The 15,648-nt window shown below is 37.2% G+C and overlaps 1 protein-coding gene across 1 annotated transcript; it reads left to right on the forward strand.

Annotated features, from left to right (window-relative positions):
* Positions 1 to 2,768: 2,768 nt before the first annotated feature.
* LOC307146071 (isocitrate dehydrogenase [NAD] subunit gamma, mitochondrial-like) lies at positions 2,769 to 15,009 on the forward strand. Its single transcript, XM_079849857.1, has 9 exons — positions 2,769 to 2,817; positions 2,905 to 3,037; positions 3,119 to 3,252; positions 3,998 to 4,100; positions 4,694 to 4,840; positions 4,925 to 5,019; positions 5,209 to 5,269; positions 9,304 to 9,423; positions 14,956 to 15,009. Exons 2-8 carry the CDS (start codon positions 2,933 to 2,935, stop codon positions 9,406 to 9,408), a joined length of 750 nt encoding a protein of 249 aa, XP_079705983.1. The 5' UTR covers positions 2,769 to 2,817; positions 2,905 to 2,932; the 3' UTR covers positions 9,409 to 9,423; positions 14,956 to 15,009.
* Positions 15,010 to 15,648: the final 639 nt, after the last annotated feature.

The following is a 15,648-nucleotide window of genomic DNA, read 5'->3' on the forward strand; positions in this document are numbered from 1 at the left end:
TATATATATACATATATATACACACACATAATGGACGCTAGAGCGCGCCAAAGGCAAAATTTGTTTGGTTATAAAAGTTCATTCTTAAGTTTTGTGTCAGCTGATTGTGGAACAACAGCACTGCTGGCTCAACAATTCGGTTTGTTTGCTGATGCTGGAGCGGCAAAAGCTGAACTCAATCCAAAATGTCCATAGCAGCAGCCAGACCAGCGCTCTTCCTCTCCTCAACGCGTCTGCAGCAGACATGGACCGGACTGAAGTGCACGGTATCCAAAGTAAGCCTCCGCTTAAATTGTCATCATTCAACAAATGGCAAGCACGTGTAGTTTATCGTCTGTAAAATGTAGAAACAGATATTCGCAGGTCGCAGATATAAGTCAGGTCGGGGAAAGGTGTGGTATGTCTTACATTCTCTGACAAGGACATGCTGCTTACATGCGCCTTACATTCATTGATGTAGGCTATTAATTGAAATATTTTAGACTTTGCAGAAAATTTTGCAATTAGTTATTTTATGACGGACCAGCTAAAATTAACAATGTTTTTTTGTCTCTGGATGCGTTTTTCCTTTTTCTGTTATCAAATAATGTCAGCTGAAGAGCCCTGCAGTGTGCTGCCAGAGGGAGAAGTCCTCATATACTGTAAGTTTTGGACTGAAGTCTTAATTTATGATAATAGTACACATTATATAATTAACGAAAGCTAATTACAGCATGACTAATCTTTTCTTGCAACCCTTTACTGTCACCTCACTCCCTCTTCCTCCCTAATCATCTGAAAGTCCTTAATTTAAGGGCTGTAATATATTTATTGTAGTTAAAAAAGATTTAATATTAAACCCTTTTCAAGCACTTAAATGCAGCTCCACTGTACCTCCAATGTTCTGCTTCTCTCTTGTGCTTGTAAGCTGATTTGTGTAAGCATAACCAAAGCAGAATGGATTTGACTCTCTCCTCTGACTATAACCACTCCTGTTTACTCCCTCTGATTCATCAACTCACCGTGACCAGACTATTGTGAGTACTGGTTCTGCAAACTATATATGTGCTTACAGGATGTGTGGTGGATTTGTGATGTCTGGGCTTGATATTTAGATCATCAACAGGCACAATAAACATCCAGGTCACTGACAGGTATTTGATTACAGTTTTGCTAGAATATAAAGTTCCAGCGTTTTTTTGTGGATTAATCTCAATATGGCAATTTAATAGCTGAAACAGCTGAATATATAAATTAATTACAATCACATATTGAGCGTACTGTATGTAATGGTAATTTACCCCTAATTTGGCCCTAAATATTAGTTGTAGCAAAAATATGAAATCATCTTTATTATATGGAAAAACCATATGGTTTATTAAAAAGAAAATATGTTTTACCTAGAACTACCATTGAAGCTTGGGATTGGTAAGGTTTCTTTTATGTTTTTGAAAAAAGTCTCTCATGCTCAACAAGGCTGCATTTATATATATAAAAAAAAATACAGTAAATACAATATTGTGAAATATTATTAATTTAAAATAGCCGTTTTCTATTTTAATATATTTTAAACATGTAATTAATTCCTGTGATGTTAAAGCTGAATTTTCAGCGTCATTACTTCAGTTTTCCAGTGTCACATGAGTCTTCAAAAATCCTTCTAATATGATGATTTGCTGCTCGAGAAACATTTCTTATTATAATCAATGTTGGAAACAGAAGAGCTGCTTAATATTTTTGTGGAAACCGTGATAAAAAAAAATTCCAGGATGAATAGAAAGTTCAAAAGAAAAGAATTTATTTAAAAATAGAAATTGTTTGTAACATTATAAATATCTGTACTGTCGCTTATTATCAATTTAATGCATCTTTGCTGAATAAAAGTATTCATTTCTTTCAACACCTACAAAAAAAATCGTACTGACCCCAAACCTTGAATGGCAGTGTTTAGTAGTATTGTGTTGGTAGAATCGAAAGCTGATGAACAAATGACAAGTAGTGGTAATATTTCCTGTAACTGAGGTTTGGCTTCATATTGTAAGCTTGACCTTTACCCTTGCTTCTAAGTTCTACCCTTCTTTTGTCAATGGTCTGTTTTGCATCTTTACCCATCAGCCCCCACCTGCTAAATATGGAGGCAGACACACTGTGACTTTGATCCCTGGTGATGGTATCGGACCAGAACTGTTGAACCACGTCAGAGAGCTTTTCAGGTTTGAATATAAAGCTCTCTATAAACAGACTTTACCGGCGAACACTAAAGAAGCCCTCTTATGTATTTAGCATTCAACAATATTCCCAGATTCTGCTGTGTGCCTGTGGACTTTGAGGTTGTCAATGTGAATTCGGCTGCTTCCTCTGAGGATGACATCAATAATGCTGTTACTGCAATCAAACGTAATGGAGTAGCACTTAAGGGTGAGCATGGGAATTTGGTTCATTAACCTCAGAAATGTTTGGGATATAAATATATTAGTAACACATCAGTTATCGGCCAATTCTTGATATTTAATTGTTCATGCTAATTTCCTCTATTTTTACATTTTGTCACAAGATTACCTTACACACACTTAAAGTACATGTTTAAAAACACCATTTTAATTACTAACAAAACTGTATGTACTTTTAAATATTTGGCAAATCTGAAAATCAATATCAATTTTAAATCATGCCACTTAACTGTTATTGGTCTTAACATAAAAATAATGGACTTTATCATCATAATTAAATAGCGGTGCTCGCATTCCTACTGTATTAAAGGTAATACTCTTTTACAGGTAACATAGAGACTAATCACAACCTTCCTCCATCTCATAAATCCAGGAACAATTTGCTTCGGTAAGATGTTAAATGTATTTTTTTCTTTGATTATCTGTGATGAGTCCAGAGGGTGAGTTTATATAAACTGTTTGAACTCTCCCACAGTACATCTTTGGACCTGTATGCTAACGTGATGCACTGTCAGTCTCTTCCTGGAGTCCCGAGCCACCACAGAGACATCGATGTCATCATCATTAGGGAGAATACTGAAGGAGAGTACAGCAGCTTGGAGCATGAGGTCTGTGTTTGGGTCTCTTACAGTTTGAGGACACCAGGTACTGAACACACGTACCTCAAGTTGAAATCTTCTTTCTTTCAGAATGTTCCCGGGGTGGTGGAGAGTCTAAAGATCATAACACGCGTGAATTCATTGCGGATCGCTGAGTATGCCTTTAACTTGGCCAGGGAGAAAGGTCGCCGCAAGGTCACAGCAGTACACAAAGCTAATATCATGTGAGAGTCTGTCCTCACTTACAAATGACTCACCCTGCTATATTTTCAGCCAATTCATCAGGCAAAATACTGCTTCAGAACATATCTGCATATATGTTATTGTTCAAAAGTTTGGGGTCAGTCAGATTTTGTATTTATATATATATATATATATATATATATATATATATATATATATATATATATATATATATATATATATATATATATATATATATATATATATTTTAAAGAAATTAATACTTTTTCAGCAGGCATTAAACTGATTAAAAGTGACAGGAACGTTTTTATAATGTATTTATTTATTAAATACAAAATATTTCTATCTCAAATAAATACTGTTCTCTTGAACTTTTTATTCATCAAATAATCCTGAAAAAAATTATGTTTTCAAGCAGCACAACTGTGTTCAACACAGATAATAAGAAATGTTTCTTGAGCAGCAAAGCAGCATATTAGGATGATTTCTGAAGGATCATGTGACACTGAAGACCGGAGTAATGATGCTGAAAATTCAGCTTTACAACACAGGAATAAATGACATTTTAAAATATATTGAAATAAAATTTCAGATTATTTATCTTTTGCTTTATTTTTATAAATAAATAAATTCAGCTTTGGTGAGACTTCTTTCAAAGACATTTTACTAAGCCCAAACTTTTGAATGGTAGAATCTTGTTCAAATATTGGTTTTATATGGTACAAGTTTGAATGAGTTTGGGATTGTTTTTCTTTTGCTTTATAGGAAGCTTGGTGACGGCCTTTTCCTGCAGTGCTGTAAAGAGGTGGCAGCTGGATATCCTGATATCATGTTTGATGACATGATTGTGGATAATACCACCATGCAGGTATTTAAATGGTGAACTACGTAAGTGGATGATATTTTATTGCATTATTATATGTTATAACTATTCTTTGGAGGCTTCCATAATTTTTGACTATATATTTATCTAGTTATTTATTTTGAGTTCATTTGTATAGGGACAGTATATAACAGTTTTAATTGAAAGACTAAATAAGGTTTGTACATGGAGATTAAAGCAAAAGCTAATTTGCTCACACTACTGTTCAAAAGTACTAATAATAAAAACATTAAAAATAAGAAATGTTTCCTGAGCATCAAATCAGTATTAGTTATTTCTGAAGGATCATTTGACACTGAAAATTCAAGTTTGCATTACATAAATAAATGACACTTTTATTGTAATATTTCACAATATCTGTGTTTTTACTGTATTTTTGATCAAATAAATGCATTCTTTGTGAGCACAAGAAAAAAAACTTCTTCTTCAAAATCTTACTGACCCCAAACCTTTGAACGGTAGAGTATCCATAGAAAGGCTTAAAAAAACAGACCCATAAAAAGCTACACATAATTACTCTATAGGACATTATAAATATATGTTTATATATCTTTTTTTTTGTTTTGTTTTTTGTATAGCTGGTCTCTAAGCCCCAGCAGTTTGATGTGATGGTGATGCCAAATCTCTATGGTAATGTGGTGAGCAATGTGTGTGCTGGACTTGTTGGAGGTCCAGGTCTGGTACCAGGAGTCAACTACGGCAAGGACTATGCTGTTTTTGAGAGCGTAAGAATGAACAGAGCAGGTACTGGATATGTCAGCTGTCGGAGTGACTAGAGGATATATGAGTTATTCTTTGTGTTTATACAGGCCACAAGGAACACTGGGAAAAGCATTGCTAACAAGAATATTGCAAACCCCACGGCCACACTGCTGGCCGGTTGCGTGATGCTGGACCACTTAAAGTGCGTGTGTATGAATATGAATTTTATTATTTTCATTGGATGTTTTACCAATATTCCAGTTATTAGATCCTCATTTCCTTCATGCATTATGACATACACCATAATTATACATACAAATCAAGAAAATGTTGCTGCAGGATTAGAACTGTGCATTTTGTTCATGTCTGGGCTGTCTTTTCCCTTTCCTAGGCTTCACGCATATGCCAGGATGATTCGAAAGGCAGTTTTGAAAACTTTGTCTGAAACTCGGGTATGATACATGATACTCTCTCCGATCCTCCCGGTTTTCGAGATATCCACACAAAACCGCTTCTCACCTCTTCGCGAAACAGAACGCGATGCTGTGATCATCGGCGATTCCATCGTTCGACACGTACACGCTACGTTAAGTAAAAGTAAGGTGCATAGTCACTGCTTTCCTGGTGCTCGTGTTTCTGAAATTGCTGCGCGTGTTCCCGAGATTCTGAACGAGCGCGTCGGAACTGTGGTCCTGCACGCGGGAGTGAACGACATCAGGCTGCGCCAGACGGAGGTTCTGAAGAAAGACTTCAGGAATCTGATCGATACGGTACGCAGCACATCGCCTGAAATAACGATCATTGTGTCAGGACCGCTTCCCACCACGTATTCGCGCTAAATGAATGGTTAATGTCATGGTGCAATGAGCAGAAACTGCTCTTTGTAAATAATTGGAATCTGTTTTGGGAGCGTCCTAGGCTTTACCGTGCTGATGGCTTACACCCAAGCAGATTCGGATCGGATCTTCTGTCAGACACCATCTCCAAAATGTTAAATACCTTTTGACTAGTAACCAAAAGTCCAAATCATAGTCTCTGCTGCACCAATTTAACTGATATAAATACTAGTGTTGAACATTGCATAGAAACTGTGTCTATTCCTCGTTTAGTGAGATCAAATAATAAATCTACTGCAGGATCTAGAAAAAATCTAATTGTTATTAAACCAGAAAATGTTGCTATTAGTAATCAAAAACAATTTCTAAAGCTAGGTCTTCTAAACATTAGATCACTCACACCTAAGGCAGTTATTGTAAATGAAATAGTCACAGATAATAGCTTCGATGTACTTTGCCTTACTGAAACCTGGCTTAAACCAAATGATTATTTCGGTCTAAATGAGTCTACTCCATCAGGATACTGTTATAAGCATGAGCCCCGTCTGATTGGTCGTGGCGGCGGTGTTGCAACAATCTATAGAGATATTCTCAATGTTACTCAGAAAACGGGCTATAAGTTTATTTCGTTTGAAGTACTTGTACTAAATGTTACGCTCTTAGATGTTCGAAAAACATCCCTATTATCTCTAGCCTTGGCTACCGTATATAGACCGCCTGGGCCTTACGCTGATTTCCTAAAAGAGTTTGCAGATTTTCTCTCAGACCTATTAGTTAATGTCGATAAAGCATTAATTGTTGGAGACTTTAATATCCACGTAGATAATTCAAATGATGTGTTAGGGGCTGCGTTTACAGATTTATTCAACTCCTTTGGGGTCAAGCAAAACCTTACCGGACCAACTCATCGTTTTAATCATACACTCGATTTAATTATATCACATGGAACCGATCCAACCGATATAGATATCATTCCACAAAGTGACGATGTCACTGACCATTACATGGTAACTTGCATATTACGTACTCCTGTAATATATCATGCTGCGCCGCGTTATCGATTTGGCAGAACAATCCTTCCATCCACCATAGATAATTTTTCAAATTGCTTATCTGATCTGTCTCAGCTGCTCAGTGAACCCAAACAAACAGATGAACTTGAGGAATTAACTAGCACTATGAGTACCATTCTCTCTGGAACATTGGATATTGTTGCACCCATTAGATTAAAAAAGGTCAGAGAGAAAAGTAAAGCACCATGGTACAACAATACTACACATGTTCTAAAGAGAGAAACCCGTAATTTAGAGCGTAAATGGAAAAAAACTAACTTCGAGGTCTTTAGAATCGCATGGAAAGACAGTATGTCACGTTATAAAAAGGCCCTAAAAGCGGCCAGGGCTGAGCACCTCCGCAAACTAATAGAAAACAACCAAAACAATCCTAGGTTCTTATTTAACACCGTGGCTAGACTAACAAATAAACAGATGTCACCTGAACAAAATATTCCGTTACAGTTTAGTAGTAATGATTTCATGAAGTTCTTCATTGAGAAAATAGAAAACATCAGAACCACAATTGTAAACGTTCAATCCTCAATCGCGCCTTATAATTCAGCCTCAATTATCACCCCGCAAGAACAATTGCAGTGCTTTACAACTATAGAACAAAAAGAGTTAAATAAACTTATCACTTCATCTAAAACAACAACATGTTTATTAGATCCTATACCAACTAAACTACTGAAAGAAGTGTTACCTGTAGTGGAAGAGCCTCTCCTCAATATTATTAACTCATCTTTATCTTTAGGTCATGTTCCAAGAACATTTAAACTGGCAGTTATAAAACCCCTCATTAAGAAACCACAATTAGATCCACATAATCTAGCAAATTATAGACCCATTTCAAATCTACCTTTTATGTCTAAAATACTAGAAGTTGTGTCCGCCCAACTGGGCTCTTTCTTGCATGAAAATGACATCTATGAAAAGTTTCAGTCAAGATTCAGGCCGCATCATAGCACTGAAACTGCGCTCGTTAAAATCACAAATGATTTACTCTTAGCTTCTGACCAAGGCTGTATCTCAATATTAGTTTTACTTGATCTTAGTGCTGCGTTCGATACTATAGATCACACAATACTCTTAGATCGACTACAAAATTATACTGGTGTTCAAGGACAAGTATTAAGCTGGTTTAGATCGTATTTATCAGACCGCTACCATTTTGTCTATTTAAATGGAGAAAAATCGATCATAACTCCAGTAAACTATGGAGTGCCGCAAGGATCTGTGTTAGGCCCTCTGTTATTTTCAATATATATGCTGCCACTTGGAAATATTATAAGGAAACATGGAATTAGTTTCCATTGTTATGCTGATGACACTCAAATCTATATTTTATCACGGCCAGATGAAAACGCTAAATTATCCAAATTGACAGAGTGTGTTAAAGATATAAAAGATTGGATGACGCGCAATTTTCTTTTATTAAATCCAGACAAGACAGAGGTACTAATCATCGGTTCAAAAAACCACCCACAAAACCTCTCACAATACAACTTTAACATAGTAGGATGTCCTGTTACTTTATCCTCTACAGTAAAAGACCTGGGTGTTATATTAGACTGCAACCTGTCTTTTGAAAATCATATTTCATATGTTACAAGAACAGCCTTTTTCCACCTTAGAAACATTGCTAAGCTACGTAACATGCTATCAGTTTCTGACGCAGAAAAGTTAGTTCATGCATTCATGACCTCGAGACTAGATTACTGTAATGCTTTATTAGCCGGTTGTCCTGCAACCTCAATAAACAAGCTACAGTTAGTCCAAAATGCCGCGGCTAGAGTTCTAACTAGATCAAGAAAATATGATCATATAACACCAATTTTATCATCACTACATTGGTTACCTATAAAGTTCCGTATTAATTACAAGGTATTGCTACTGACTTATAAAGCCCTAAACGGCTTAGCTCCAGTCTATTTAACCGATCTTTTATCGCCCTATAATCCATCGCACTCTTTAAGATCACTAAATTCGAGGCTTTTGGTCATACCTAGGATATCCAGATCCACCAAAGGAGGGAGAGCATTTTCACATTTAGCTCCAAAACTCTGGAATAGCCTTCCTGATACTGTTCGTTGCTCAGACTCGCTCTCCCAGTTTAAAACTAGATTAAAGACGCATCTCTTCAGCCAGGCATTCATATAATACTTTTAATCTTACAGTTAAATCCGACCTCTAGTTCATAAACGCCAGAGGAGAACTGGCCCCCGACTGAGCTTGGCTTGCTCAGTTGGGGATATTTGGGGATATTTAATTTAATTAATCAATCAACGATACTATTGATCAGCATTACCAAACGTGGACGTTCCACTAGAAACAAACATTGATGTATTGTTTTAATTTAATACTGTGAAGCTGCTTTGATACAACCTACGTTGTGAAAAGCGCTATATAAATAAACTTGACTTGACTTGACATGCTAAATCTCATTATGTCAAACAGCTGTATGAATGCATGCCATTCAACTTTGCCTATGATAAGCCAAATCAGTTAATGTTACTCTTGTTTACTCAAACACGTCTGCCATATTACATCTCTTCTGTACTCAAACAGCTTGTATGGTCATTTGTTTCCTTGCAGTTGCAGACTGCTGATTTGGGAGGTCAGTGTACTACATCTGAAGTGGTCCACTCCATTATGCAGGAGATCCAGAGAGGAGGACCACGCACATCAGAACAGATCTGAACTTCATTTCAGCAGGTTCTAGAGACCACACAAACAATCCAAATACATGCCTAATGCTTCTGAAACACAGGTGAAATACAGAATCTGTATTTTTAACAGTATAAATGTTATTTATCTGTTATGATCAGGTTAAGTTAAAGCCTTTATCTGAACTTGTATGGACAGTCTTTGTATGAATATTTCATAATTTATGGATATTTATTACCTGTTGTTAACTGATGGTGCACCAAACACTCATTAATACATTTCATACATTGTACAACTAAAAAAAAGATAAGATGACTTGGTTTGATGGACAAACTTTTTCCAGTAGGTGGCACTGAAACGCTTTACTTCAGCTTCATTAAATTTGGATGCTTTTTGACATTAATTCATGAAAATCCTAAAACGTTTTGACTTTTTATTTATTTATTTATTTTTTACGTTTTTTTCTGCAGAAAATGGAAAAATATATTACATGCAATGTTTACTTTCAGTGCAGGTGTGCAGTAATAAGTGACATAAATTAACTGATATATTTGAACATGACATTTAAGTGTTTTCAACTATGCTGGTCATTCATTAGATATTTTGCAACATGAATCTTTAATGAATGAAACAGGAATGTTGAGTGTATTTGGAAACAAAGTAAATCTATCATCAGTAAAATGTGAATTTAAAAGTCAAAAGCTTGAGATATTTGCCCAAAACACATGCCTATGAAATTTCTCTGTACGAGAGTGTTGGCAGTCGTTGCTGTTTGATTATGATTAATAGCCATTCTTTTGAGGTTGATTTTTATGTATTTATTTGGTTCATCCAACTGTACAAGTATTTAAAATTTTTATGAATGATGCAGAGAAAGGGAAATCACTCAATTGCTGGCTGAATTAGTGAGGTGTGACAAGCAGCAACACTTGTTTTTGACCCGCAGGAGTTCAAATAATTGTATGGAGGAGAAACAAAAAGGTCAGATGAGAAAAAGATCCATCAAAGGGGAGAAAGTCTTCAAAGGAACTAATGTCACCCTGTGGTTATTAAATCAATGCAAGTGCACTCTCTTGATGAGGGAGCAATTGAGTGGAAAAAATACATTTTGCCACTGCCAGTGAGAGGGCGATGAAAAGGAAAGAGATGGAATGTCAAAAAAGGAATGAAAAGGAAGAGAAACTGATGTTGAAGTGAAGAACAAACCCTTAGCAGGGTTATATTGATCATATTTTTCTGTTGATCACACGTACATTCTCTCACATTATTTGAATTATTGGCAAATATATATATATATATATATATATATATATATATATATATATATATATATATATATATATATATATATACACATTTGGCCATCTTTGCTCACAGCAGGAGGGAGAGGGTCACGGGTGGGCTGTTACGAGCGCTTTGCCAGTAATATACTATGAAGTACTAAAGTGAACTAGAATGAGAAAAACAGCTTCAGCATCTCAGGATCAGCAATGCAGAGAAAAACAGCTCGTGAATCAGACTGAAAAGGGCCAAAAGTAATTTTGCTGCCTATAACTGTGCTTTCAAAAACAAGACACATTCCAACTGAAGAGGACTCTCCAAAACCAAGGGTGTTGTTTTGGTCTGAACATTGGAGTGTGAACAGTTTTAGCGGTTTAGTTAAAAATGGTCTTTTGTGGTATCTATATCATCCGCACGTGCAAAGTTGGTTAATAACATAATTGCAATAAAGTAAAAGTTAACAATTACTTGTTTAAATAGGATATATTATGTATTTATATTATTTAAGCAACTGGAACTTTATCAGTTTGACAGAATTTCCTATTTGAAAGTGCCATGGGAAGTCAAACTTTATTTAACATTCTTATATTACATTTTTTTTATTTCCTACTCCTTGACGGTTCATACAGCCTCTATGATTTTGGCTATGTCATATCTGAAGGCCAGTTTTTTCCTAATATCAGTTATCATTAGAACAGAACACATTTCACACATGGAGAAAACTGATTGTTTGGCCAATAATTCAAGAAGCTCTTGATAGCTCTAACTTGTACCATAGTTCTTGTAATTGTTTACCTGTAACGTGTTACAATAAGGCAAGCTGCAATTACAGGTAAGACCATTGATGGCTCCTTATTTGGCCAATGTTGATTTGTTTTATATTATTGATCTATTTGTTATGTAAAATAGCAGCCAGCACATTTAGAAACTAGCTAATGCTTTCCCCTAACATTATCCACTAGCGTTACCCTAACATTATATTCTAACATTATCCTCTAGCTTTCCTCTAACATTATCCTAGCGTTCCCCTAACATTATATTCTAACGTTTTCCTCTAGCGTTCCCCTGTCGTTATATTCTAACATTTTCCTCTAGCATTCCCCTGACGTTATAGTCTAACGTTATTCTCTAGCGTTCCTCTGATGTTATATTCTAACGTTCTCCTCTAGCGTTCCCCTTACGTTATATTGTAACGTTATCCTCTAGCGTTCCCCTTACGTTATATTCTAACATTATCCTAGCGTTCCCCTGACGTTATCCTCTAGCGTTCCCCTTACGTCATATTCTAACGTTATCCTCTAGCGTTCCCCTGACGTTATCCTCTAGCGTTCCCCTTAAGTCATATTCTAACGTTATCCTCTAGCGTTCCCCTTACGTTATATTCTAACGTTATCCTCTAGCGTTCCCCTGACATTATATTCTAATGTTATCCTCTAGCATTCCCCTGACGTTATATTCTAACATTATCCTAGCGTTCCCCTGACGTTATATTCTAATGTTATCCTCTAGCTTTCCCCTAACATTATCCTCTAGCGTTCCCCTTACGTTATATTCTAACTTTATCCTCTAGCTTTCCCCTGACATTATCCTCTAGCACAGTGGTTCTCAACTCCAGTCCTCGGGACCCGCTGCTCTGCACATTTTGTATGTCTCCCTTATTTAACACACCTGAATCAGATCATCAGCTCGTTAAGAGAGACTCCATGAACTGAACTGAGTGTGTCAGATAAGAGAGACATACAAAATGTGCAGAGCAACGGGTCCCGAGGACTGGAGTTGAGAACCACTGCTCTAGCGTTCCCCTAACGTTATATTCTGACGTTATCCTCTAGCGTTCCCCTGACGTTATATTCTAACGTTATCCTCTAGCTTTCCCCTAACATTATCCTCTAGCGTTCCCCTGACGTTATATTCTAACGTTATCCTCTAGCGTTCCCCTAACGTTATATTCTGACGTTATCCTCTAGCGTTCCCCTGACGTTATATTCTAACGTTATCCTCTAGCTTTCCCCTAACATTATCCTCTAGCGTTCCCCTTACGTTATATTCTGACGTTATCCTCTAGCGTTCCCCTTACGTTATATTCTAACGTTATCCTCTAGCTTTCCCCTAACATTATCCTCTAGCGTTTCCCTAACGTTATATTCTGACGTTATCCTCTAGCGTTCCCCTTACGTTATATTCTAACGTTATCCTCTAGCGTTCCCGTTACATTATATTCTAACGTTATCCTCTAGCTTTCCCCTAACATTATCCTCTAGCGTTCCCCTAACGTTATATTCTGACGTTATCCTCTAGCGTTCCCCTTACGTTATATTCTAACGTTATCCTCTAGCTTTCCCCTAACATTATCCTCTAGCGTTCCCCTTACGTTATATTCTGACGTTATCCTCTAGCGTTCCCCTTACGTTATATTCTAACGCTATCCTCTAGCTTTCCCCTAACATTATCCTCTAGCGTTTCCCTAACGTTATATTCTGACGTTATCCTCTAGCGTTCCCCTTACGTTATATTCTAACGTTATCCTCTAGCGTTCCCGTTACATTATATTCTAACGTTATCCTCTAGCTTTCCCCTAACATTATCCTCTAGCGTTCCCCTAACGTTATATTCTGACGTTATCCTCTAGCGTTCCCCTTACGTTATATTCTAACGTTATCCTCTAGCGTTCCCGTTACATTATATTCTAACGTTATCCTCTAGCTTTCCCCTAACATTATCCTCTAGCGTTCCCCTTACGTTATATTCTAACGTTCTCCTCTAGCGTTCCCCAGACGTTATATTCTAACATTTTCCTCTAGCATTCCCCTGACGTTATATTCTAACATTATCCTCTAGCTTTCCCCTGAGGTTATATTCTAACATTATCCTATAGCGGTCCCCTAACGTTATTCTCTAGCGTTCCCCTGACGTTATATTCTAACGTTATCCTCTAGCGTTCCCGTTACATTATATTCTAACGTTATCCTCTAGCTTTCCCCTAACATTATCCTCTAGCGTTCCCCTAACGTTATATTCTGACGTTATCCTCTAGCGTTCCCCTTACGTTATATTCTAACGTTATCCTCTAGCGTTCCCGTTACATTATATTCTAACGTTATCCTCTAGCTTTCCCCTAACATTATCCTCTAGCGTTCCCCTTACGTTATATTCTAACGTTCTCCTCTAGCGTTCCCCAGACGCTATATTCTAACATTTTCCTCTAGCATTCCCCTGACGTTATATTCTAACATTATCCTCTAGCTTTCCCCTGAGGTTATATTCTAACATTATCCTATAGCGGTCCCCTAACGTTATTCTCTAGCGTTCCCCTGACGTTATATTCTAACGTTATCCTCTAGTGTTCCCCTAATGTTATCCTCTAGTCTAGCGTTCCCCTGACGTTATATTCTAACATTATCCTCTAGCGTTCCCCTAACGTTATATTCTGACGTTATCCTCTAGCGTTCCCCTTACGTTATATTCTAACGTTATCCTCTAGCATTCCCCTTACGTTATATTCTAACGTTATCCTCTAACTTTCCCCTAACATTATCCTCAGCGTTCCCCTAACGTTATATTCTGACGTTATCCTCTAGCGTTCCCCTGATGTTATATTCTAACGTTATCCTCTAGCTTTCCCCTAACATTATCCTCTAGCGTTCCCCTAACGTTATATTCTAACATTATCCTCTAGCGTTCCCCTAACGTTATATTCTAACGTTATCCTCTAGCGTTCCCCTAACGTTATATTCTAACGTTATCCTCTAGCGTTACCCTGAGGTTATATTCTAACGTTATCCTCTAGCGTTCCCCTAACGTTATATTCTAACGTTATCCTCTAGCGTTCCCCTGAGGTTATATTCTAACGTTATCCTATAGCGGTCCCCTAACGTTATTCTCTAGCGTTCCCCTGACGTTATATTCTAACGTTATCCTCTAGCGTTCCCCTAATGTCATATTCTAACATGATCCTCTAGCTTTCCACTAACATTATATTCTTACATTCACGTTGTCCTCTAGCGTAGCATTCCCCTAACGTTATTCTCTAGCATTGCGTTCCCCTAACCTATTTTCTCTCATATCAATACCCCACTACACGTCAGTAAATCACCCAGTATAAGCGGTATGGAAGATGGATGTATGGATGCCTATAATCAGTATTTGTCACAAACAGATGAAGAGAGCAGATTCAAGGATACAGGTTCTTTATTGAAACGTGCATATACAAGGAATGAGTCAGTGAAAAGCCAACAGTATCAGAGAAAGTTGCGGAGTCACCACTTAGCTTTGAATTGAAAGTCTCTTTGTCCTTTGCAGGTGTGGATGAATGAAGATTGTCAGTAGGAGGAGGACTACTACTACTACTACTACTACTACTACTACTACGGCAGGTAAGCAGTAAGGTAAATCCATACATACGGTAGAAAATGACGAGACCAGACATTGTGAGAGTGTAGATGGCGTGCTTAAATGTGGTGCTGCTGATGAGGGTGATTGAGTGTGTGCAGGTGGGAGCCAGGAGGGATGCTGGGAAATGTAGTGCTGCTGTGTCGGGCTGGTGACTGGAGATTGTGACCGTATTATACAAACCTTATTATGTTTTTATTTATTGTTTAATTAATAAAAATAATCTGAGCACATCAACTATGTCACATACTGCTCTGAGACACAAAGGTTGAGGATCCAAATGCAGTATTTATTGAACAGAGGACAATCCAAAGACGTAATCCAAATCCAGGCAAGGATCATACACAAACAAGCAATCCAAACAATAACAGATAAGGTCTGAGGCAAAGAGAGAAATCTGAGGGAACAGGCAGAGAGTCAAGATAACCAGGACACAGGAGAAACAGGATACAAACAGGCTCAGAATTGCAGTACAAACACTAAACAAGACTTCACAGAGAATGAATGAGAAAACCAGGCTTATATGGGGTGAGCTAAACAAGGAAATGAGATACAGGTGAATGTGGTAATGGATGATGGTCTGGGCAAAGGATTATGGGGAAT

This window comes from Squalius cephalus (assembly GCF_949319135.1).
Source record: "Squalius cephalus genome assembly, chromosome: 18".
Taxonomy (NCBI): domain Eukaryota; kingdom Metazoa; phylum Chordata; class Actinopteri; order Cypriniformes; family Leuciscidae; genus Squalius; species Squalius cephalus.

Excerpts from the sequence above, each read along its gene's own strand:
- LOC307146071 (XM_079849857.1), top strand. The coding sequence starts at position 2,933 with ATGCACTGTCAGTCTCTTCCTGGAGTCCCGAGCCACCACAGAGACATC. Across the intron at positions 3,253-3,997 it reads GTACACAAAGCTAATATCAT|GAAGCTTGGTGACGGCCTTT; the intron begins GTGAGAGTCTGT and ends TTTGCTTTATAG. Across the intron at positions 4,841-4,924 it reads ACTATGCTGTTTTTGAGAGC|GCCACAAGGAACACTGGGAA; the intron begins GTAAGAATGAAC and ends GTGTTTATACAG.